The sequence below is a fragment of the Trachemys scripta genome, chromosome 7 (genome assembly GCF_013100865.1).
Source record: "Trachemys scripta elegans isolate TJP31775 chromosome 7, CAS_Tse_1.0, whole genome shotgun sequence".
Taxonomy (NCBI): domain Eukaryota; kingdom Metazoa; phylum Chordata; order Testudines; family Emydidae; genus Trachemys; species Trachemys scripta.
The window spans coordinates 105,718,591-105,743,953 of record NC_048304.1 but is presented as its reverse complement, the minus strand read 5'-3'; the positions used below and the strand labels follow the sequence as shown (position 1 = coordinate 105,743,953).

At 42.1% G+C, this 25,363-nt stretch overlaps 1 protein-coding gene across 2 annotated transcripts in view; it reads right to left on the bottom strand.

Annotated features, from left to right (window-relative positions):
* Positions 1-304: 304 nt before the first annotated feature.
* FAM53B (family with sequence similarity 53 member B) overlaps positions 305-25,363 on the bottom strand; it is a 135,354-nt gene continuing 110,295 nt past the window's right edge. For both annotated transcript variants that reach the window (XM_034775235.1, XM_034775234.1), the window contains exon 5: positions 305-3,751. In XM_034775235.1, coding sequence (XP_034631126.1) covers positions 3,389-3,751 — 363 coding nt within the window. In that variant the 3' untranslated portion in view covers positions 305-3,388. The remainder of the gene's footprint in view (positions 3,752-25,363) is intronic.

Here is a 25,363-nt window from a genome sequence, read left to right as displayed (position 1 = left end):
AATCTTCCAGCAGAAGAGACCATCCCAGACTGAACTGAGTAGCAGTTCTTTATGAGAAGGGCACTACCCAAAAGCATCTTATTCTTGTCAGTTCCTTTAGAGCAGCGGTTCTCAACCTTTCCAGACTCTTGTACCCCTTTCAGGAGTCTGATGCCTGAGCCCTGCTGCCTGGGGCTCAAGCCTGAGCGCTGCTAAACATGTAACTTAGCTTTCTGGGGCGCCCTGTGGCGTGGGGCCCCAGGCAATTGCCCTGCTTGCCACCCCCTAATACCTACTCTGCACTTGCAACCCCCCTAATCCAGGCCCCTCCCCCCCAGGTTGTGAAACACTGATCTAGATGAGTTGAGGTACCCCCTGGAAGACCTCTGCGTACCCCCAGGGGTATAGGTACCCCTGGTTGAGACCCATTGCTTTAGAGGTTTCACTGTATAGATAGTCTGCTTTTGAGAAAACTGATATTTTGCCAGTGTCTTTTAAAAAGTGTGCACACAAAAGTGCACGTGTCCCAGGTAGTATTGTACATAGGTCACAGAATGCACTTCTGAATGCAAGGTTCAAGGTGTGCATGATTACCTTTATGCATCCACAACTCGGGCTTACAACCGTCTGAATGCACACTTTCAAAACGATGTGCCTAAAGGATTTAGACAAGGTGTGTTTTCTTGATTAATGCATGGAACAAAATATTGTTTTCACAGAGCTGTGTAATTCCAGAACATTAAAAATAAAATCATCTCTATCCCCCCAAATTATTACTTGTTTGGCTTCCACTTGGTGCCAGCATCATATCAAGAGAGAGAGAGAGAGCTGAAATTAACATTGTTACAAACAAAACACTCTGTGCAATTTGACTGGACATTTTATAAAGCTATACAACTGGATGGATTCCACTGTGATACTAGATGCCCCACACATCTTGAACCACTGCAGAAAAAAAGTGCAGTAACATAACAAGATGTGATTAAAATTCCATATCTAGGATATTGTTCTCCTATAAGTAAAAAAGAAAAAAAAAGATTGTTTCCTCATAGACCTGCTAGCAAGTGAACAGCTTATTTTACCAAGGTAAAAGGTATAAGAAATCGTATAAACGTAATGTTCACCACTTTATCGTTGCTAAAAATGGGGGCAGGGAAAGGGAAAGCTTTCAGTGCTGCTACCTGGCTTTTCAACATCTTGAGAGCTTACTTTGTCAAATAATCATACTGCATTTTATATCACACCATTTCACAGTAAAACACGCCAAACGAAAGCACGGAAAATCTGGATTTGTTAGCGGGACAGGGGTTAAACCCTCTCTGAATGAATGTGTTTTATTTCTGTGATTTGGTAAATCACAGGATAAATTCAATCCTAAGTGATCGGAAAGCGATTTCTCATCTCACCTATCGCATACACCCTAACAACATGGATGACCATTGGCAACAAGCCCTGTACAGCATTGGCGCTGTGGAACTCCTCAAGCGCAGTAAGATCAAGCTGTCCATCAGTTTAGACAGGGTGAGTCCTGCACCAGATGCTTTGTGCCGGCCGTGTTCTGTACGTCAGCTCACAGTCATTATGAGTTCCATGCCAAATTTAAAACAAACGTGTGTGTTTTAAAAAATGAACCCTTAAAAGAAAGAAAAAATATCACATCCCTGAATAAGAAGTACTGGAGAAAAGGCTGGCAAGATGTAGGTAGAAGCAGAGGAGTAATAAAAAAGGTTTTGGTGTATGAAACCTTGGACGGGCTTTCACACGAGTTCTTCAAAAAGAGGCAAATGACTCACTTGGACTCTCCTACAGTAATGAACCTTCAGTCTTCAGCAAAACTAAATGTGAAATCCTGCCCCCCCTCTCCCATTAAAGCCACTGAGTTTTGCCACTGGCTCAGAATTTCACCCTATGTTGCCTGCCAGACGTGCCCGACAAGCACAAAGGCTTTAATAAATGTACTCTTATCACACTGGACAAGGACATCTAAGAAAATCTGAGCCTGTTGGGACGTTTGTTTTGTTTTATTGTTAAGTCTCCAATTCTGATCTCACTTATACCAGTTTTCTACTGGCTTTGCTCCACTGACTACAATGGACATACTCAGATTGACGCTGGTATGACAGCGAGATCAGAACAGTCACCATCAGAACTCATGTTACCTGCCAAACACTGAGCCGCCTCTTCTAAAAGCCCTGCTTTCACAAGCCCAATAGAAAGCTGGACTATTTTTCCACTGGGGCTAAAAGAGGGGCTTGAAAGGAAGAACACTAAAGCAGCTGTGTCTAATGGCAACTTCTTTTGGAAACAGCAGAATTTGCTCTTATGCTAATGCCCGGCACAGCTCTAAAACTGATCTGAAGTTCCCAAACACTGAGACATGGGTCAGATCCTCAGCAGGCATAATGCCACTGATGTCAAAGGTAACTCATGTCAGCTGTTGATCTGGCCCCAGGGGGGTTGTTTTTATTGTGCATTCCCTACCCTCTGCTTTCGTTGAATTAAGGAAACTGAAAATATAAATCCTTTGCTGTGATCATGATCAAATGTCAAGCACTACGCTTGTGATTTCCCTCTCATGGCTCTGTGGATGCCTGTAGATGCCTCTGTGGAAGTCTAAAAAGGCTTTATGGCAAGGCAATATGGGATGATTCTGTGGTTATGACTGTAAGAGTGTTGCCTAAGTAAGACTGCAGGGTTTCAGTTATAAGATCCCTCACTCAGACTTGAGCTGAATAAAGATCTCCAGGATGAAAGGTTAAACTAAGGATTCATCACCCCCTTGCAATCGCTCCTCTCCTAGTGTCTAAGGTGCAGTATGAAATCAGAAGAAGGGGTATGAATCACTTAAAATGAAACATTCCTTATAGCTTGCTGCCCAGAAAGCCCAGGCTGATGAGGGAGGGTCCCACTGAGGCATAACATAGCCTCTCTCAGTCTGGCTCTCTGTACTAGACAGTACCTAGTTTGTGAATCAAAACCAGTACTTTATTTTCCAGTCCTTAAAAAAAAAAAATCTAAACACACATATTCACTAAGAAATTGCAGCTACTCCAACACCTGCAATTTCAAGTTTACTAAAAGCTGTTGACTTAATGGTGGAGGGGGGGAAAATGCAGTTTGGAGATCTCTAGAATGCTTCTTTCCAAAGCCCCATGGGCTATTTTAACCAAACTAGCTGATATCTGGCTACAGTAGTTACATAGAATTTCAAGATTTAAAAAAAAAAAAATTGCTCAGGATACCTGATGAAATTTTGGCAAGACTGGTTTTGTCTCCTATTGCTGATAGGACGAGAACATGGATTTGCTTTTATGCCTAAATACAGTATAACCCAAGTATTACACCTAGGAGATTTTACTACTCACTGTTCTTAATTCACATCCCCAAACCCTGACGCAAACAATATTCTTTAATTGTTTTCTATTTGCTCAATGTCTAATTCGCCATCTAGTGGAAAGACATTCCGCCCCCCTGTTCCACTACTCTTCCATGAAGCCCTTTCATCTTCTTTTCTACTGCTCTCGTCTTCCGTGGCACAATAGTCTGACTCCTCCCAAGAGAGGTCGTCTTTGCTAACGCTACGTTCTTCTGCATTCGAGTGTGGCTCTGGCACGGGGGTGCAGGCTGGTGTCCTGCCTGGCATGACATCAGAGGAGGAAGGAGATGCTGTCCATGACTTGGGGCTGTTGATACCAGGGCAGAACTGATTCTGCTGAGCGCAGTCGTCCACTGTGGTGCTAAGGCAGCTAAGGCTGTTAAAGGTTTGACGATTCTGCAGAGGGAACAGAAAACAGGCACATGAAACAATGGCATTCAGTTTGCACAAACAAGGTCAGAGAATCAGCTGAATTTAGAGAGAGGGAAAAATGTGCTACTTCACCTAAGACATCTCCATGCAAGAGCAAAATTGGTCCTTATTGAACACTTACTGGTGTTCTCCCCTTCCTTCCCCCTCCCCCCCCACTCCACCATGGACATTTCATGACATAGATATTTTCTAAGGAATATCCCGGGGAGAAAATACCCCAGGCACTAAAGGGCTCATTAAACTAGCAGAGAAAGGCATAACAAGAACCAGTGGCTGTAAGATAAAGCCAGTCAAATTCATAATAAAAATAAGGCCCAATTTTTAATAGAGATAAATTAATATTGGACCAAGCTACGAAAGAAGTGGTGGATGCGCCATCTCTTTTTGTCTTCAAATCGAAACAGGATGCCTTGCTGGAAGATATGCTTTAGGCAAACTTATTGGGTTTGGGCTGCATACAGGAGTAAACAGATGGAATTCTAAGGCTTGTGTTATCCAGGAAGTCAGACTAGATGATCTAAAATTCCCTTCTGGCCGCAGAGATCTATAAGTGAATTCCAACAGCATTCAAAATGATTAATTGAAATGTTCATCTTTAGAGTCTTCAGAAGCCAGTGCAGAGAATGCTGTTCAAGTCTCTCAAAAGATAATAATTACACTTAGTAAACCCTTTGTGAAAAAGAAAAATCCCATCAGCAAACCGATCGAGCAGACAACCTGTCTCTCTAAAGCCCTCAAAGACTTAATATGTTACTTTCTCCAAATCTGCCAGTAAGAATTCGGTATTCTCAGCAGCAGCAATTTACATGCTGGAAATCCAGGCCTACTGTTACTACCCTTTGCAGTAGTTCTTGCATTTCTTCCACCTTCTGTAATGTCTGCTGGATGCAAATGTACCCACTTAGTTTTGGATATATTACACATTATCCCAGCCTGGCTGCTTTAGGACCTTGAAATTTGAGAACTCATTCAGCACAGATCCATCCAATTGTAACTAAATGAATTTATTTTTTTAAAAGCCATTTACTGCCATTTGATGGGACATTTTGGACAAGCTGATATAACTGAAATATCATGCATAAAAGGATCACAGCTACTGAGCAAGGAGACTTCTCCCTTTCATAGGAGCGCTTGCAGTATTGCTCCTAAATACGTCTTTCTCATTACAAATTGTTTAAATCTATGGCCAGATTGAGGAAAGCCTTTAAGCTTGTAGTCTCTGCAGGCTGCACCTCTGTAGTAGAGAATGGAGAACTGGCTCCATTTTATATGGATTAGGACCCTAATTTTAAAGCATGTGCTTAAGACCCATTGATGTCTTTAGGACTTAAGCATGTGCTTAAGTGCTTTTCTGAATTGGGGCCTTTGTGGTTATGCTACAGTGATGAGCACTGTATCTCAGTACCATGCCCGTTTATTAAGGGGAACACAAGATCTCTGTATCGCTCATATCGGTATGAAACAGGCTTTGTGGTTGGTTGTAGTTTCTTGAAACTCTTTATTTAGCTCACATACTGTCAGATCAAAATGGTTTCAAAACACTGACAACGATGAGATCTTTGCCGGCATTTAGAATTGCTCATGTTAAGTTACGGTATGTATGACATGACAATTCTCATCCCTGGAGATACTGCTGACTGCACATGCATACATATTTGTAGAGACACTTTTTAAAAGAAACAAACAAAATTCTAATCACTGATCTTAATTAAAATAAATTGCCACTCTCCTGATGTTCACTATGTAAGCAAAGCACGTACTGCAACAAGGAATACCCAGGGACCAGTGCAATTTGCAGTAGAACAGGAAATCCCTGATCTGAATTTTCCAGTGGTTTGTGAAAAGAGGCAAAAAGAACTGAAGAGGGAGAGACCAGAAAGACAGATGGAGAGAGGCAATGCAAAGGTGCAAAACCTAGGGAAAGGGATGGAAGTCTCACAAAAACAAAGACCTGTGGAAATCTAACATTAGCTGATGATAAGAAATGAAAGCAAATACCTTTTGAGTTAAACAAGGACTTTAAGAAAGCACAAAGATAACTTTAAGAAGTCAAGTGACCACTGAAAATATTACAGGAAATAATGTCGCTCCCCTCAGACTGACAAAATGCCCTTGCACCTGCTAACACTGAAAGGTAGCCTACTATTAATGATTAGTTTCTGGTAATTCCATCTGTGCCCCATGAATCTAAAAATCCTTGGCATCTACAATACCAGTTAAAGCAATGCATGGATATCCAGCGGTTTGTGCACACTTCTCCCAAAATGAAAGCCAACCATGTGATGCTATAATGTAAGCATTAACTCATTTCACAGAAATCTGGTCTGGCCATATCCTGTCTAAGCTCTCTAGCTACATATTGCTATACTCTCAGCACTGTATCTGAGTGCTGTATCAGAGCTATAGTCAGATAAGGGTGGTTAACATGTTTAGTTCATGTTGATGTATCCTCATGTAGAACCATGATTATTTTAATTTAAGGCTAGGGTTATAATTAGCTTTCAGAACAGACCAATATTATACTACAAGCGGGCGCTGCTAATCTGCTCAGTGTATTTTGGAATGCTGGTGTGAAAAATCCCCATTATATTAGGAGTATCACACAAACCACACTGCTGGTCAGATGATAATACTCAGCATGAATTTGACACAAGAATATCCAATCACATTTCTGAGTCACCTCCAGATGTACAGTTTGGGCTCACTGGTAATGATGGTGCACCATGGGGGACTGCAAAACCTATATGGCGTTTCAAAAGAGCACAGTTCACAGTCTGGTCCCTTTTCAGTTACACTTCCTGAGTGTGATTTAGAAAGTGGGAGGGGCTGCCCACGGACGAATGGATCAGTTGCCCTGGGAAATGCACTGATTCAGCACATCTCACAGGCAGGCTTTAATGGCAAGGTGGATGATCAAGGTACTAAAGGGGCACTCAAGTATATCGGTGCTGGAACTAGGTGTGCTGGGGGTGCAGCAGCAGTTTCCATCATATACAGGGTCTACAGTTTGGTTCAATGGCTCTCAGCACCCCCACTCTACAAATTGTTCAGGCACCCATGCTGAAGGAAGACAAGGCCATTGCAGAGAAGCTAAATGAATTATTTGTGTCAGTCTTCACTGCAGAGGATGTGAGGGAGACTCCCACACCTGAGCCATTCTTGTTAGGTGACAAATCAGAGGAATTGTCCCAGATTGAGGTGTTAGTAGAGGAGGTTTTGGAACAAATTAATAAATTAAACAATAGTGCATTTCCAGGACATAAGAACAGCCATATTGGGTCACGCCAAAGGTCCATCTAGCTCAGTATCCTGTCTTCCAACAGTGGCCAATGCCAGGTGTCCCAGAGGGGATGAACAGAACAGGTTATCATCAAGCGAGCCATCACATCGCCCATTCCCAGCTTCTGGCAAACAGAGGCTAGGGACACCATCCCTGCCCATCCTGGCTAACAGCCATTGATGGACCTATCCCATGAATGTATCTAGTTCTTTTTTGGACCCTATTATAGGCTTGGCCCAGAGGGAATTCGCCCAACAGTTCTGAAGGAACTCAAATACGAAATTGCAGAACTACTAACTGTGGTATGTAACCTATCACTTAAATCAGCCTCTGTACCAAATGACTGGAGGACATTTTAAAAAGGTCCAGCGGTGACTCTGGCACTTCCAGGCTGGTGAGCCTGACTTCAGTACCAGTACTGGTTGACACTATAGTAAAGAATAGAATTCTCAGACAGACAGCTGAACACAGTATGTTGGGGAAGAGTCAACAAGGTTTTTTTTAAAGGGAAATCACGTCTCACCAGTCTATTAAAATTCTTTGAAGGAGTCAACAAGCATGTGGACGAGGGTAAGCCAGTCAATATAGTAAACTTGGACTTTCAGAAAGCCTTTGAAAAGGTCCTCACCAAAGGCTCTTAAGCAAATAAGAAGCCATGGGATAAGAGGTGAGGTCCTCCCATGGATCAGTAATTTGTTAAAAGATGGGAAACAAAGGGAAGGAAAAATTGGTCAGTTTTCACAATGGAAAGCAGTAAATAGCAGGGTCCCCCGAGGATCTGTACTGGGACCAATGCTGTTCAACATATTCAGCTCCCAGTGGCCGCAGTTTGCCGTTCCCGGCCAATGGGAGCTGCGGGAAGTGGCGGCCAGGCCTACGCTGCTTCCTGCAGCTCCCATTGGCTGGGAACAGCGAACCGCAGCCACTGGGAGCTGCAGGCGGCCGTGCAAATGTAAACAAACAGTCTGGCAGCCCGCCAACAGATTACCCTGATGGGCTGCATGCGGCCTGCAGGCCGCAGGTTGCTCACCACTAGTCTAAGCGAAATTGACTGACTTAGATGACCCCCATACATACATGTGTGAATGTAATAGATGGGCTGTTTCCTATGCAATTTACATGGTGTAATAAACTCATTGCATCCATAGAGAGGATATCAAGACTTATATTGCCATAAACAAACTTTCCGAAAGAGGACACCAAAGACCACACAGCCCTTTTACATGGCCACATCTAGTTTTTTTTAATGACACTTTCTGGCAATGTGGTGTGCACACACTATCTGAGCAGTGCTAGATGCAGTGGTTTGAAAGGGTGAGTAAAGTGATGTGCCTGTCCCTGGGGGAGACGATGGGACCATACTGCTAGGGACATACCTTCCCCTCCCAGGATTACTGATATCCATGATTCATAACAATAATGCTGAGAAACATCTTTTCCCTTTTATTGCTTTAGAATGCACCAGCTACTAGGTTTCTGGGGGGAGCACGAGGGGAGACTACCCTTCAATTTGCTACTGAGGCCCTATTCCCCCCGCATCCAGCAAAACATGAATTATTCTGGCTAGAAACACCATTTAGCTCAGACTTGATTTTAAGCAAATGTTGCTCTCAGACCAAAACAGCAGGAGCTCATTAAATTTCAGCAGACATGTGACCCCCCCCCGCCCTCCTCCCCCTTAGCCATATGCAACACATCCAACCTGTCTCATTGTCTTCAAAGAACTGACTCTCACTCCACAGGCTTCCTATCCCAGCATGCACTGGATCTTCATGTAATACCTGGGACAGCCTTTTGAGGAACTGTCTCTACTTCCGTTTTTCCTAATCGTAGTCTGGACCATGAGGGGAAAAAATCTTCCCTAGATGTTCTGATGAGTATCGAGAGCTAATAAATGTGCTCGACTGTACATCCGTATAAGGGAATGGGTAACAAAATCTACGTTTTTATAGGGATCCACAATACGACTTAATGCAGCAATAAAAGTGTACGCTAGAAGCTACAGCTACTTCAATTACTCTGATGCAAAAGTTTGTTGCTACTTACCTCAGTTACTCTATAACCAAAGGACTACCACAGCCAATACAAACGTTTTAGCATCCCATTTTGAGTGAATGTTATGTAAAACCACAGGGCAAAGGCTACACATGCTCTCTCTTTGTGTAAATTATTATCTCCTGTGACTTGTTCTCTCTCCTTTCCATACGACTATCTCTTGCTTTTGCATCACAGAAGGAGGAAGGCTTTGATTCCCAAAGGAGGAAGGATCTGATGAAAACCAGATGTGTAGACCTTTTCAGCAAAAACATGTGGGGGTTTTTCATGGGCCAAGTAGCCTGCTATGTAGCCACCAATGTTCAGATTTAGCTGTTTAGAATATGAATCTAATAAATGTGCCCACAGAAGAAAGTATCTGTTCTGGATAAAGACGATCATCTGACACACACTTCTGAAAGAACTAGAAGCTGAAGCAGATTAAATGCATTACAAACAAACAACTGATTAGATTCAAACTCTCTCATCCCCACAAACTCTCACTTCTCTACGTGAGAACTGCATATGACATAAACCTGTAGCATATCTGGAATTCAATAGGGTGGCAGGTCATGAGATCCCTGAGTTTAAATGATGAAGTAGCTTGATTTTTCATACTCACCATTACTATGGTTTGTATGTGTATATTAGCCAGTGATAGCAGAGATAAAAAGGAGAAAATAGTGCTGTCTCCATACTGTGTTTATATGTGCATTTGTATTCTCTTAAAGCCTATGGGCTAAATTCACCACTGGGGTAACACAGCCTTACTTCATTGGAGCCTCACTTGCTTATACAAACAAAGAATTCTGTGGCTTTTTATTAGAAATTTGTATTTTAAAAAAACCCAATTTTCAAAGTGAAGCTGATGGCTGGCATTCTCCAGTACTCTATACAGGTTTGTTTGGGGATTTGTCTCTGGTGCTCCTTTCACATCAGGAGTAACGCAATCGAAGTAATTTACACCAGTGTAAGCCTCATCTCAATGAGAGTGGAGTCAGACCCCAAATATCTATTGAGTAATCTGGTGTCAGTGTCTCAGCTCCTTTACGCTTCAATTATTTTTTTTAAACACAGAAACTTAAGGCACTGGCACTAAATGTATACAAATTGATCATCTCCTGAAATGCTTTAATCGACGTCCTTGAGCATTATGTTAAATGAAGCATCATAATAAAACAAGTCATTGCAAGCAAATGCAGAGTTATATATAATACATTGTTGTGATTCAGTCTTCCACTAGGAGTCCCTGCAACTCCAACTCAAGGGACAGAGAGCCAGAGTCTGCTCTCATTTACACTATTATAAATCCAGAGTAGCTCCAGTAAGTTAAATGGAATTGCACTTGGGGGCCAGCAATGCCTTGTGGCCAGGCCATGGCTTGACAGTCCTTCAACCCCATAGCAGGTTTCGCTCTGGGGCCAGCAGGCAGGTCGTGGCCCATCAATTTCCCAGTACCCCAGAGTTCTCCTGGACAGATTGAGAAAGACAGAGAGACCCAGGCCTTCCCTCTGCACTGGGTCCTAGCCCAGGGCCCAATGGGGAGAGGAGTGGACTGTCCTGTCACCTCTTCCTGGTGCGCCTGACTAGCCTCTCCTGGGCTGCTTCCTACCTCCCTGCATTCTCTTCTCTTTGGCATGTGGTCAGAGCCTGCTTTCCTGCGCAGTTGGAGTACCCAATCAGTCCCAGAAGCTCAGTCAGTCCAGCTCTCTTCCTAGTCTCCAGTTATGCTCCATCAGCAGGGTGTGTGGAGGGAAAAGGGGCAGGCCCCTACCCTCCCAGTTGGGCCTTACCAGACCCTCTCCTGTGGATTGCTTTGTCCTCAGAAGCTGCAAACTACCTTCCCCCCTTCAAACAGTCTCTCCTTCATTCTCCCTCCCTGCTTGACTGTCAGTCTTTTTCTGAGCAGATCCTCCATTTGGAGCATGCCTCACAGTACTGCTCCTTCACTCCCATTAGGCTTGGTAAACCCCCTCACCACACCTGCTTACATCAAGTCCGAACTTGCCTGTAGGCAAGTGTCAACTAGGCAAATGAAATAAGAAATGTTTTTTATATGGGCCACAGACATTCAGCCAGGAACAGTCTTTTGTTAGGGGGGGCAGAAAACAATGACAGCATCTTATCATTCCTGGTGCTTGGGTACTGCAGCGCATTGAGCCATATGAGTGAATTTCTTTGGAAGCCTGTTTGTGAAAAATAGTAGCTAGTCCATAAGTTCAGTGGCTGCATTTCAAATGGAAATAGCTCTTTTCTTTAAAATAAAACCCTCCAAGTATCAAAAGGCACTAGTTCATATAAAAGACTAGGTATTAGTCCATATAAAGGACTAACAGCTTTATGAACCTTCTTAATAACTAGAACTTGGCCAAAGACAAAAACCTCTCAAAACCTGCTGAAAGTGTAAACCAGGGGTCGGCAACGTTCGGCATGCAGCTCGCCAGGATAAGCACCCTAGCGGGCCGGGCCAGTTTATTTACCTGCTGACATGGCAGGTTCGGCCGATCGCAGCCCCCACTCGCCGCGGTTTGCCGTCCCGGGCCAATGGGGGTGGCGGGAAGCGGCGCAAGCCGAGGGATGTGCTGGCTGCGGCTTCCCGCCGCCCCCATTGAAAAAAAAAAAAAAAAAAAAAAAAAACGTTGTGTTACTTGCATATGCAAGTAACACAACGTGGTAAATAAACTGGCCCGGCCTGCGAGGGTGCTTACCCTGGCGAACCGCGTGTCGAACGTTGCCGACCCCTGGTGTAAACCATGGAGCTGATAGTCATTAATTATTATTACTACTAATTATTATTTGTCAAGATTCAGAATATGTGCTTTGTGTTGCACAAGGCACACAGCAAAGACTCTCTGCCCCAAGGACTATCCTTTATAAAGTGGTAGATGGCACATATGAAAGGCCAGGCATTCTAACTGGTTTGTGATGTGTGTTCTCCTGTCTGAAAACGCAGACTTTTCCGTTCATCCCTAGGAAGCTGCAGGAGAGCTGAAGTATACTAGCATGCTGAGCATAGTGCTTTTGCAATGAGTTATTCATATCCTATTTCCCTTGCAATGGCTTTCATATATCATTTGTTGACAGGAATATTCTCATCCTGGGTCTATGTAAAACACATATGAAATTCCCAGTGCCAAAGAGGTCGTTTCAATATTCTCAAAATGTGGTGTGTGACCACTGGTGGAGCTCTTGCTCATGGTCACAGCCTAAAGCCTATTTTTCAAAAGTGACTTAGGTACTTAGAAGCCTATGTTTCATTGCAAGCCAATAAGACTTAGACTCCTAAATGCCAAGTCATTTTTTAAATTGGACTTAGGCTCCTAAGTGGATTTTTCAATTCACTGGCAATTTTGGAAAAAATTGGGGAAAAGATTAGTTTCAGTTTGAACCGAAAACAATTTTTTAAAACTTTTTAGTCAATTGAAAAGTTGGGAAAAAATTGTTTTGGGGTTTTGAGCATTTAACATTTTAAAGTTGTTTTCAATAAATGTGAAGGAAATTTTGAAACAAAGCTATTGTGTGCTGAAAAACTGGAATGTTTCATTTCCAAAATGGTAAACTAAACATTCTGTTTTTTTCAACATTTATTTTTTACAACACATAACTGATATGAATTTGCAAAACAGTATGATGATGTTGAATCTGCATTATTTACCCCTCCCCCGACCAAAAAAAAGTTTCAGACAAAAAAATTTCATTCAGCTCTACTCCTGTCACTTAGGGTACGTCTATACCCAGCCGCTAGTTCGGCGGCTGGCAATCGAACTTCTGGGTTCGACTTATCGCGTCTTGTCTGGACGCGATAAGTCGAACCCGGAAGTGCTCGCCGTCGACTGCGGTATTCCAGCTCGGCGAGAGGAGTACCGCGGAGTCGACGGGGGAGCCTGCCTGCCGCGTGTGGACCGAGGTAAGTTCGAACTAAGGTACTTCGAACTTCAGCTACATTATTCACGTAGCTGAAGTTGCGTACCTTAGTTCGATTTGGGGGTTTAGTGTAGACCAAGCCTTAGACACTTTTGAAAATGTTGCCCATGGTGTTAACTCTCCTCCACCTGTCAACTCGTATTAAAAGACCTGCTAAAATAAATCTAATGGTTTTCTGCTATTAATTGTCCATGAAAACAAATGCTGCAGTTGCTTCAGGGATTCTATATTATCATGAATGGGAGGGAGGCGTCCACACAATCTTAAAGATGTGGGGAGGTGGTCCATGTAATGGTGAATGGAAGGGGAAGTATTGGGAGCAGGATCTGGAAGTCCCCCTGAGACACCTCTTGATTTCAGGGGAAGTTAGAGGCCTAAATACCTTTTTAGGATCTGGGCCTGTATCTGCAGCGAGTCATTTTCTCATTGTCCTATAACATCCACAATTAGATTTGCATCTGCTGCAATTCAACCTCTGACAAAGATTACTCAGACCATTACATAGAAGGCTCATGTGTAAGCTGATGAAATGCTCATATGCTCTTGGGTTGCTGTAAATTTTGTTGCCATGCCTAATGAAGGAAGAGCCTTGCTATTTTGGAACGACATGCAGTTTTATAAATGAGACAGTGTTTATAAAGTTGACTTGCCAGCACTCGATTTAGAAAGCAAGTTTTCCCAGGCACTGAGTTTCTGTGAAATCCTCTGTGTTACTAATCCTCATTGCATTGGTCTGAGGATAAAGTGAGGAAAAGATGGCCCTATGACAATTCATTTGGCTGGCATTCTGAGTTTGTTGCAGCTGTCCATTTGAACAGGAACAGAAGCCTTCCTAATCTTAATGTCATAAACATTGGCGGGATCTGTGATACTCTAGTTACCTGGTAACAGATGAGGGGTATTAAGTTTGTGAACAGTGTTGCAATGGAAGTTCTTCGTGCCTGAAGGAGATGATCTCCTCTGCATTCTAGGATTAATGATGTATCCCACCTTGTCCTCAAAGGACCTTTTCACTCTTGCACAATTTCAAAACAAACATTTTGTTTGTCTTGCTTACATTGTAGACTCAGTCAGAAACCTCCCTTTCCCGTCTTTTGGCATGAATAGAATTTTCCTTCTAACAAAAGTAAATGGACCCTCCGCAAGCACAACATTCTTTCAAGCCACCTAGCTGCAGATATGCACTTGTACCGTACACCGTAGAGCTCAATTTTGTACACCTCGCACATGCAAAGCTGCCAGTGAAATGTGCTTGTGTAAGGACCAGAGCTAGTTAAATGGAGGGAACCCCCCCTCAAAAAAACTGATTCATATATATTTTCTCAGATAGAAGCCCTGAGTTGAATTAGCCATGATATGCAGGGTCATATTGGGCCACATCTTCAGTTACTGCCAAGGAATTTAAGGCCTGATCTAAAGCCCATTGAAGTCAGTGGAAAGAATTCCACTGACTTTAATGGGCTTTGCATCAGGTTCACACAGTGCATTGTCAGGGAATAGCATCAAGCACAACACTGCACTCCACTGATTGAGAGGCTGCTAAGTGCAAGGCGGTCTCTGGGCATAAGTTAGAGCAGCCCGTGGGCTCTAATGTATTTAGTACAGTTATTAGATACTCTTACAGAAACAGAGAAAAACACCTTGAAAAACACCTCATTTGTTTTGAGAACGCTAAGACGTCTACTTCCAAATCTGATTAAAGGGACTTTCCTCAGACCGAGAACATCAAACTTTAAAGGAGGTGCAGATGATACAGAATTGGACTTGTGTGTACACATGAACAGTGCAGTCAAACAGATACGATCTCTTCTACTATGATTTTAAACTCTCCAAACGTAATTATATATCTATAGCTATATATTATGTAAAATATATACAACAAAAGCTTCACTCACTCATTTTCATGTGTTGTTCTAGAAGAAAAGTGCTTTTTCATACTCATTTTGGGTCTGTAATGGAATAACTGTACTTTGATAGGAACCTTTAACACACTAGTGAGGTTATTGAATATGGTAGTATGGAAAAAGCTTTCTGAGCAAGGATCTGCAATATTTTTGTGATGATGAAGCCCATATTTTCACCTGCTGTTGGATGTCTCAGCTGCCTGGTGAGCAGATGTGAATCAGATGCTATATTCACTGCACCATCTGTTCTACGTTCATCTGGATTTTTTTGTTTTGTTCATTTATTGGGTGAATTTAGTGCTTGTGAAAAGTGCTGGACTGGCAACTCTGGAGAGTAAAGTTCTCTATATCTGCCAGACAGATATAGCATCGACAGAAGCAGTGCAAGCTTCCCCACAATGCCTCACAAGTAGTAGTTCATTTTCCACACCCACTCAGCCCTTGGCTTCTTCAGTGACTCTTAACAAAGTTGCCATATAGCATCTACTGTGGTGGTGGATTTTGTAATGTAGAAACTCATGCACTTGGAAAAAGGCTGAGTTCATCACTGCACATCCAGTCTGCAACTGGGTGCTTCAGTAAGATAATTACAAGTGGGTAATTGGGACCATTGTTTTCACTAAATTGGGTTCATATTCCCCACTGGACTGTCATCAGGTGGTAATAACTTTCAGTCACCAAATATGTAGGCTGAATCTGAACCAGTGAATGGCTCTATAGTCCATTTCTAATCTCGTGAGCCATTCAGTTTATTCTCAGTTATCCCTTCCAAAAATATGAAATCTTAGGTGCCCAAAGAGAGAGTGCTAATAAATCTACATATATGGGAGGGAAGTAAGAAGTTGCTAAACAAACAACATTGCCATAAAAATTAAATACATGTAAGAAAAGCCTAAAAAGCAAAACTTCTACATCTCTCGTCGTCATCTTCTTCTTCTAGCAGCTTTAGAGCTAAGGAGCTGTTGACATCTCCAAAAGGTCAAACTGCAGGGGAACAGCCATAAAAATGCAAATCTGCAAGACCAACCTGGGGAGATAAGGGCTGCCAACCTCTGTTCTTGCAAACCAGACCACCCTCAGGGCAGGTACTTTAGCACGGTCCAAAACCTCTTGTATGACCACTGTAAATGCTATATAAAGCACACACACTCTTGCTTGACTTGCACTTTACTCTGTGCCGGTCCAATCTTGTGAAACTAGGCACAGTGCAGAGACCAATGAGTCTAATATATTCTAAAGGGAAATGATACTTTATTTGGTTTCAAGGCCTATTCTGATCTTGTCAATTTGCCTGTGAGTATCTATGCCCTACACAGGGATTGCTCGGGTGCCTATTTGCTCTCTATTCTGCCTTTTGCTGTCTACTCTTGTGCCCCCATCCAGGGGCCTCCCTTGTGGGAAGCTTGAAGCACAGAACAATTCAAGCAAGAGAGATGATCTCAGAAGCGCTCTCAGCTACATGTCTAAATACCTCCAAATAGGCAGCAATACGATCCACATACCTGAGGAGGAATAAAAACGTGCAATGTTTATCTGAGCATCACAGGGCACACTTAATTCTCTAGCTGGTCTAACTGTTTGTATTTGCACTGGCATTTTTCATCTAGGTTTTAATTAATCTAAATTTTATGGATTGGGATTCCCAGGAGCTGTTTGCACTTCAGGGCATTTCTCATATTCCCTAACCTCCATCCTTCCATCTTTAATCCAACCTTTGATTAATCAGGATTGTACAGCTCGGAGAGCATTGCTTGTTTAGAGTACACATTTATACATGTTCTGCATTACCCGAACAGGCCTAGACATGCCTGGGCAAGTTGTGCTGGCCTTATCTCTGCACTTCTCTGATTCAGTCTGTTTAAACAAGGCTGGGAATGTTCTTCTAACATAATGTTTTCTATTTAAAGTACAGTAGCTCTATTATAGAATATACTTTTTCCTCCAGCCAGTTGATCCATTTTGTTAACTTACAGCGCTATTCCTTTTTTGTGAATTATTAAATGGTTTTCCTGCAATCAAATTCTGCTGTCATTTTCAAGGATAAGTCTATATTGACTTCAGTGGGAGATGACCCTATGTAACTGACAATAGAAACTGGCTCTTGGTGTTTGTTTTCACTTGGTTTCAGATAGAAGTGATACCACCTGTATGCATGATTGTAAAATGCTTATAACAGATGAATAAGGCATTTGGGATCAGGGTTAATAAAGGAGAAAAATGTGTTATTGTTTGAATTTTTGCTTCTTTAGCATGTAGCACCTCTTCCTGTCCTCTGGGGAACCAACAGATTTACCCTTAAACAAGGAATCAGGACTTCTTACATGTCTTAAAATACGTGGCACGACACATTGATTCTGCAACACTTTCACCCAAAGCCTACTGACATCGGTGGAAGTCTTTCAGTTGACTACAACATGCTTTGTATCAGGCCTTTGAGTAGTACCACTGGCATCAATGGGACTACTCCATCGGTATAAAGCTCCTTGTGTACTATAGGGTTTGCAGGATTGGGCTCTTGTCTGCAGCAGGGTGCTTTAGCGGAGCAGTAATTATAGAGTAGCTGGGACCATTAACTTCAGTGAGAATTTTGGACATGCAAGGAACACACAGCTGAGCTCTGTGGTCAAAACTGTCAAATTTCAGGCACCCAAACTTAGGTGTAGGAACATACATAAAAGTGACCTGATTTTCAAAGGTGCTGAACATGTGCAGCTCTTACTGACTTCAGCGGTCACTGACTGACTTATCTTGGTGCCTATGCTTTAGGCACACAAGTTGGAAATGTTTGGCCTGAATTCTTAGGAAAATAATTCTTTCATGACCACCTTGCATACACCATATAGGGGCTGGCTGGATTTCTCAGCTTCTATCTGCACCATCCTGATGCAGCTGTCGACCCTTTAACTACATTTTAAGTATTTTCCAAGATGTGCAAATCAAGCACTCAATCCCAAGACAACTTTACAATGCAACGTCTCTTCTGTGACAGGTCACTAATTTAGGCTTGGATTCAAAACTGACTGGAGTCAATGGAAGTCTTTCCATTGAGTTAATGGGCTTTGGACCAGGTACTTACAATTTCCTCCAGCCACTGTTTTTGTATCTAACACACAGAGTTATATATTAAGAATAAATGTGGAACACTGGCAACCTAACCACTGCAAAAGCTAAAGAAATTCCCCTTACATATTTCTTCATAAAACTCTCTGCCGCCCCAATAAAAGGTAAAACTTAAACTCTTTCCTCCAATGAAATTCTAAGAACGTCTCCCTCAAATAAGAAATCCCCAAGTAAATATGCTAGAATAAATATTAACAGAACTATAGTCTCCAAGGTGAAACACTTGGAATGGGTTTTGCACAAACACTTTTCCCCTCAGTTAGGTAATTGCTGCAATTTTCTTGTTAAAGGTGTAATGCTACAAGCTGTCGACAATAATAACCCTACCTACTAAATTAACGCACAGTGCTACAGTTTCTTCATAGGGCTGAAAATAACTATCTATGAGAAGGAAACTGAAAACTGACCTGTGGGTGGAAAGTATTCCGCCTTCTCATGCTGCAGAGAAATCTTGCTATGATGGAACAACTCCATCAGCCTTTTCCTTAACATAGCAGCTGCTACTCAAGCATTTGCAATAAAGGGAAAGAGGTGCAGGCAGGTGGTTCAGACCAAAACATTAGATTTAGGAATTTTTTAAACTTAATTATAGCAGGATCAGCACCAGCTGCTAATATTTCAGTTCCATAAGTTTCCAGTCGAACTCCCTTTTCAGTCAACCATAATTTTCTCAAACTTTCATTTTAGGCCACTGTATTTGAGACTTGGTTTCATAGCCTGTAGGTAATTTGCGTGTGTGCATGTCTGAAAGTTTGAACCAAAATGTTTCAGCAATGTTTTAGTATAAAGAGAATGATAATAACCACCTCTGCTTGAACAGACCTCCATCAGAAACGACTGGGAGAAGAAAGCTGAAATTTGGCATGGAAATAGCTCTCACTAAGGAGAAATACATTTGGAGAATTTGGATTATATTTTTTTATTGATTTCACTGAGTTGTGGCTCTTGAGAACTCCTTGTAGAGATGCACAGTGCATTTGCACAGAGGTTTTTTTGGCTAATGTAGGCTACGTTGCATAGTTGAGCTGCGTAATGAAGAGTATACTGATGGTTTAGTCTGTGCAGGCCTTAAAAGGTGAAGGAGTTTAGAAATGTCTGGTTTCTTAAATATGTGTAAGCAAAGATTTCACTCATTTAATAAAATCATCAGAAACAGCATGTCATGGATAGTATAAAGCTGCTCCCTCTGCAATATGGCAGCAGCCTGCTAAACAGAGAGGCTGATGATTATATGACTGTATAAACAAACGCTCGCTGTTGTAATGATTATTGGTTTGCCCCTGATAGTTACACAGCAAGGATTTGTAAACCTGTTAAAACTTCCTAAATAAATAAATAGTTGTTGTTTTTTAGAGAAGAGGAACTGCTGTGCACCAGGCAGGGCTAATGCCAAGTCCCAGAGCACAGAACATCTACTGAGACCGCTTTCTTTCACAAAACCCGGGAAATGGCTTAAAAAAACTAAGTCAAGTTTTATGTTAAGGTTGTATGAAGCAGTTTGTTATCTCTGCCTGCCCTATTGTACATATTACAATAGTCTTCACCTATAACTACATTTTAACATAGAGATTTTCTACATGGGTGTAGCATCTTGTATGTTGCAGTACTATGTCTATGCCATACCAAGTCTATGAACGTACACAGTATCCACACCTCCACCATGTATTAGGGCTAATTTACACCCTGGTACGCACATGAGGTTGTAAGACCCCACCCACCCCCATGCCTGGCCATGTTACATGTGCCAGGATCATCTTTCTGGAGCATGAGGGCTGCATAGCTACTGCTTCCCTCCCCACCCCCTGCAGGCAAGTGGTTAGGGTGGAGGTGGAAGGGGAAAGCGAAAGGGAATAGTACGCAGAGCCATTGCTCCTCCCCACCCCATTCAAGTGGAGCTAGCTGGCGCTGGGCACATAAGGAAAAGGAAGCAGTGTCCTACCCCTGTGCCAGATGTGACCATGTGCAACGTCAGCGCCTCCTCTCTGTCACAATCCCTCAGGGGACTACTCGTAGGATGATGCAGCTAATGCACCACATGTTAGTAACGGCTGGGCCAAAGGCACACTATAGCACTGAATATGGCACAGGGATGGAGACTTTCATATGTGACCTTAGTGAGCTAGGTCTTATTCCCATTTCTACCAACTGTGACCTTGTGCAGCCTCTCAATTACCTTGCTTAAAAATTGGCAGGGAAGAGTTGCCTACCTCCTAGGGAAAGGGTACTGAGACCTTGTTCAGTAGCAAGGGTTGTGAACTGCAGAGAAATATTAACATGAGTTGGTAGAAGAGGCAAATCCAGGCTTTCCTGTCTCCTAGGCCAAAGAGTATTTTGAGTGAGCTTTTACCTGAGATGCAAGCAGGCATGCAGGCTTGCAACTCAAACCCTGCTACGTTGCAATAGTGCATGTAAAACATAAAGTAAAAGTGACAACAATAATAATACAATTCTTGGACTAAATTTAAACTAACAAGTCTATTTTCACTGTGCAAGCTCTAAGAAATAAACAAATAGGCATCATGAATAGTCAAAAGTATGTTAAATTCTTGAATGCATTCTGTTTTAATTATCCAAAATGTGATTAGAAAGAGCAATCGGGAATCTTTTTCTTTTTTAAATCTATGATTTTTAATCATAGCTGCAGCTCATTAAACCCAGAGCTGAAATGAAATATCTCAATGCATTGTTTCTGTGCGCTAATCCCACTGCAGGACTCTATAATCTTTCTAACTGCTGGTTGTCCTGGATTTCTAATTTGCACCATGACTGTGAGCTTTGGAGTCTGTCTCCAAAGGATGCTGAAAGATGTGGCTGTCTTACTTCTACCAACGGTAATTGGCTACCACTGCCATCATATACTAGGGCAATGAGGAAAAGGCCAAGGAATTCCAAGATCAACATTCATAGTGGAGGAAAGGATGCAGATTTTATACTGACATTACTTTTTCCTAGAACAAACTTCCAGTGATGAATGAAGTGTCAGAAAAAATTACGACTGAAATATCCAAGGAAAAAAACACAGGGCAGTTATAAAATATGTGAAATGCAAATAGAATACTCTGTCTGTCCTGGAGTCTGAGGTGGGTTATACCTAGGGAAACAGGCCCAGATATTGTCCGGTAATTAAATTCTCACTCAGCCAATATTTTTTTTCGATAATAGCTAATGCCTGTTTACCCCTTTTGAATTATTTCAACTCACAGCAAATTCTTGCTGGCTGAATTGACACACATGGATGGGGTCAGAACTGTGCTTTCTAATCTATGGGCTTCCTTTGCAGTTTCTAGAATGGGCTGAGGAATGAGGATAGGGAGAGAGAGTTTTTTTGTTCTTCAGAAAAGTTGCTGCTAAGATAATGTATTGGCCAGTCACATAGTGATCTGCATCTGGGTTATGCAGGACTTGGGGAATTCGAAAGACTAGATACTTTATTATTAATTATTATTATTCCTATTTACTAGATAGTTCATCATAATACATAACTCTCTATAGTGCTTTTCATTCATCAAAGTGCTTGACAAAGAAGGTATCATTATTCTCATTGTATACATGGGGAAACTGAGGCACAGAGCAGGGAAATGACTTCTCTAAGGTCACTAGCAAGCCAGTGGCAGAGCTGGGAAGAAACCTCAGGTCTCAGTCCAATGCTGTAGTGTTTGAGCCTCTCTTTAGCGTTAAAACTGCCTTGGAACCTGCAGATTGTATTTAATTTTGTTTGCAATTTTACTCTCGTCTTCTTTCCATCTCTGTAATTGTCCCATTACCATGAAGAATTGAATGGGTTTTTATGAATGGAAGAAAAAATGTTATGTTACCGATGAATAGGACTCTCTTCTGATATCTGTGTCAGCTTGGAGTGATCATTTAAAAAACTGTTCCATCCCCACTAAGAAGGAATAAAATAGGCCTGCATATGCATGATAGTAGAGGATGAAGAGTGTAGTAAGAGAAAGATTAGGTTAATCCAGATTCACATCAACTAGCCAACTCTTAAAATGACAAAGTTAAAATAAGAAACGCCAGAGATTTGGAAAGTCAATATGATCTAGCAAGCTGGATACTGAATTAAGAGAGAGGAGACCTGGGTGTCTGCCACTGATCTGTTGTAGGACATTAGATGAGTCACTTCCTGTCTTGGTTTCCCCTTAACTCTCTGTCTAGCTTATCCATTTAGACTGTAAACTCTTTGGGGCTGGGACTGTTTTTCCCAATATACTGTGCCTAGCACAAGGGGCCTCCAAATCTTGGTTGGGCCTCTAGCTGTTAGTGCAACACAAATAATAATAACTGGGGAGAAATCATCAATTCTTGCTAAAGAAAACTCCTTCGGCTATATCCCCTGACCATTGTTGTGCATGCTGGAGGAGTCTATATGCCCATTTAGGTCATTCTGAAACCATAAGTATTACACATTTTTAAAAAATTTCCCAGAATTTTTGTGGCTCCTTTTCTCCTTGATCCCCATGGTTACTTTGTGTCTATGCTCAGTGTTTGCTCTTTGTCTGTGACAGGCATTTCTCTCCTGGTATTTCACAGCATTCATTATCGAAATATGCTAATTAAAATCACAGCTCCTATATGTGCCATTCTAATTGAAAATAATAAAGCAAAAAGCGTCAGTCAAATTAATGGGCATCTTTAGTTTGTAAAGTGTTTTTTAATAGTTATCATGAAGGAAAAGTACCGTAATACTACTTCTGCAAGGCCCTCAGATGGGAGATGCTATGGAATGCCAGGTACTAATAACCAGATTGGTAGCGATATTGGTAATTATAGTAACTCCTAGAAGCCCTAGTAGAGATCAGGGCCTCTTTGCTAGGCAGTGGTACAAACACACAGTGTATAGAAGAGTCCTGGCCCTTAAGTGACAGAACTGACAAAGAGAGGGAAAAGGAAGGTTTATTAACCACTTTTACAGATGGGGAACTGAAGGTAAGAGAGATTAAATGACTTGCCTAAAGTCACACATGAGGTCTGGGACAGAGCCCAGATCCCTTAAGTCCCATTCCAGTGCCTTAACCACAAGACCAGCCTTCTTCTCAATTCTTCCCTTTATTCTATAACACAGACACTGAATGGTGCATAGGATTACAAAACCAATTTGGGGCCTGACTGTGTCCCATATATTGGAGAGCAGAAGAGACTCTCAGTGCATGGATCTGCCTACATCTCTGAAGAGGATGGGAGAAGCTATCTAACTGGGACCTGCAGCAAGCTCTCCTGTTGTCTGTATATGGGAAGAGTGCATGGCAGGCCAGGGGGAGAAGATGAGGTTGAAGGTGGGATGAATGTTGTAAGAGCAACAGTGCTGTCCAGTGTGAGACAAATAGCAACTCAGATGCCTATCTGTGGGGATTGCACCTGGGACTGTATTCACTTTCCCACAGAGCTCTCTCTACACAAGGCCACATTGACTCAAAGGGAGGCTCTGGAGGCTGCACAGGCAGGGAAGCCATAGCACATGGCTCTAACAACAGGGAAGAGGAGCGTTCATTGTTAAACACCTAATTGGTCTGAGTGTGCTCTGGCATGTCAATATCACCATCCACCGGTTCAGCAAATACACTGGGTCAAACCCTGTACTGATTGATGTTCTGTGCAATCCCATTGGCTTCACTTGGGCTTGTTAAAAATGTTAAATCAGCACAGAATTTGGCCCGTTCCACTGAGTTTGGGTTTCGTGTCTCTGCACCCAGAGCATTGGTCTACAAACGAGCAGTGCCAAGTTTGCTGAATCCGCTCCAGAATAAGCAAAGTCAATTTGGTCTTAAAAGCCCTGCAGCATGATTAGGGGCACCTTCTGTGAACAAAGACAGACAGGCAGCTCTCTAATATCTACTAAAAGCAGGCAGGGGAAGCGGTTTCCTACGATTTTGTTCAAGCATCATAGACAGCAGGCTCATTGAGTAATGTGCTTTTTTTTTCTATACAATATATATATATATAAAAAAAACTGAACATTGCACTCTGGAAAAGTCCTGCATGTCCAAAATTAACAAGCTGCTGGCTCAGTTAAAGCTCCTGGACCCAGAGTAGCTGCAAAAATATATTTGCATACATTTTGGAACTGGCCGTTTTTTCGGTATTCCCTCCAGTTATCCTCTAAGCCCCAGGAAGCCAGGCTTCACTCTTCAGTAGCTGTTCCCTTAACTCAGAATGGGAGCAATTAACGAGTATTGTTCATGAAGAAAAGTAGATCCCTTCTGCAGAATCGATTGTCTCAAGGAATACATGTTGGAAAGTATTGGTATATTTTGGTTCTATTTAATCAAAGAGGATTTTCTTCCAGATCAGGCTGAAAAGTTGAAATCTCAGTATTTTTCTTGAAACAAAATATTCTGAAAATATTGCAGTGTTATTGTTTCTCCTTTTATTTTAATGATATTTTGCTATAATTTAGAATAGAATAAATATAAAAGTTGAAATGGTTTGACTTTTATACTATATTATGACAAGATAATATACCGGTAATATAAATAAAAATGATAAAGTAGAAACAAAACATTTTGTTAATTTCTCATAAAAAAAATGCAACAAAATGGATACATTTCCACAAATTTTTCAATTTTGTCAAATCAGCATTTTCCAGTGGAAAACTGTTCCACTGGAACATTTTCAACCAACTCTATCATTAACATTCATGCAGTAGTATTAATATGAGACTACATTCAGCTACCACAACCTGAAACATCATGTAGCCTAAGCCAGTGATTCTCAGCCAGGGGTCTGGGACCCCCTGGGGGGTGGTGAGCAGGTTTCAGGGGGTCCACCAAGCAAGGCCAGTGTTAGACTTGCTGGGGCCCAGGGCAGAAAGCCGAAGCCCCACTGCATGGGGATGAAGCATGGGGCCCTGAGCCCCACCACCAGGGGCTGAAGCAGAAGCCTGAGTAACTTAGCTTCACGGTGCCCCCTGTGGCATGAGGTCCTGGGGCAACTGTCCTGCTTGCTACCCCTTAACGCCAGCCCTGGCTTTTATAAGCAGAAAACCAGTTACTGTGGCACAGGTGGGCCATATAGTTTTTATAGCATGTTTGGGGGGCCTCAGAAAGAAAAAGGTTGAGAAGCCCTGGCCTAAGCCACTGAAGCTGGTGGAATTCTCCAGGCTAACAAACTGTGCTTCAAACAATCTTCATTGCTATACCAGAGAAAAATTCTCTGTAAGGAAAATATTATATTTACATGTTAGGCACAGAGAGAAAGCAGCTCTCCAATGAAGACTATTTGTACTACAAGTTGTCCAGTACTGAACCAAATTAAACCCTGGTGTAATTCCATTGACTTTAATGGAGTTTTACCAGGGATGAATTTGATCCA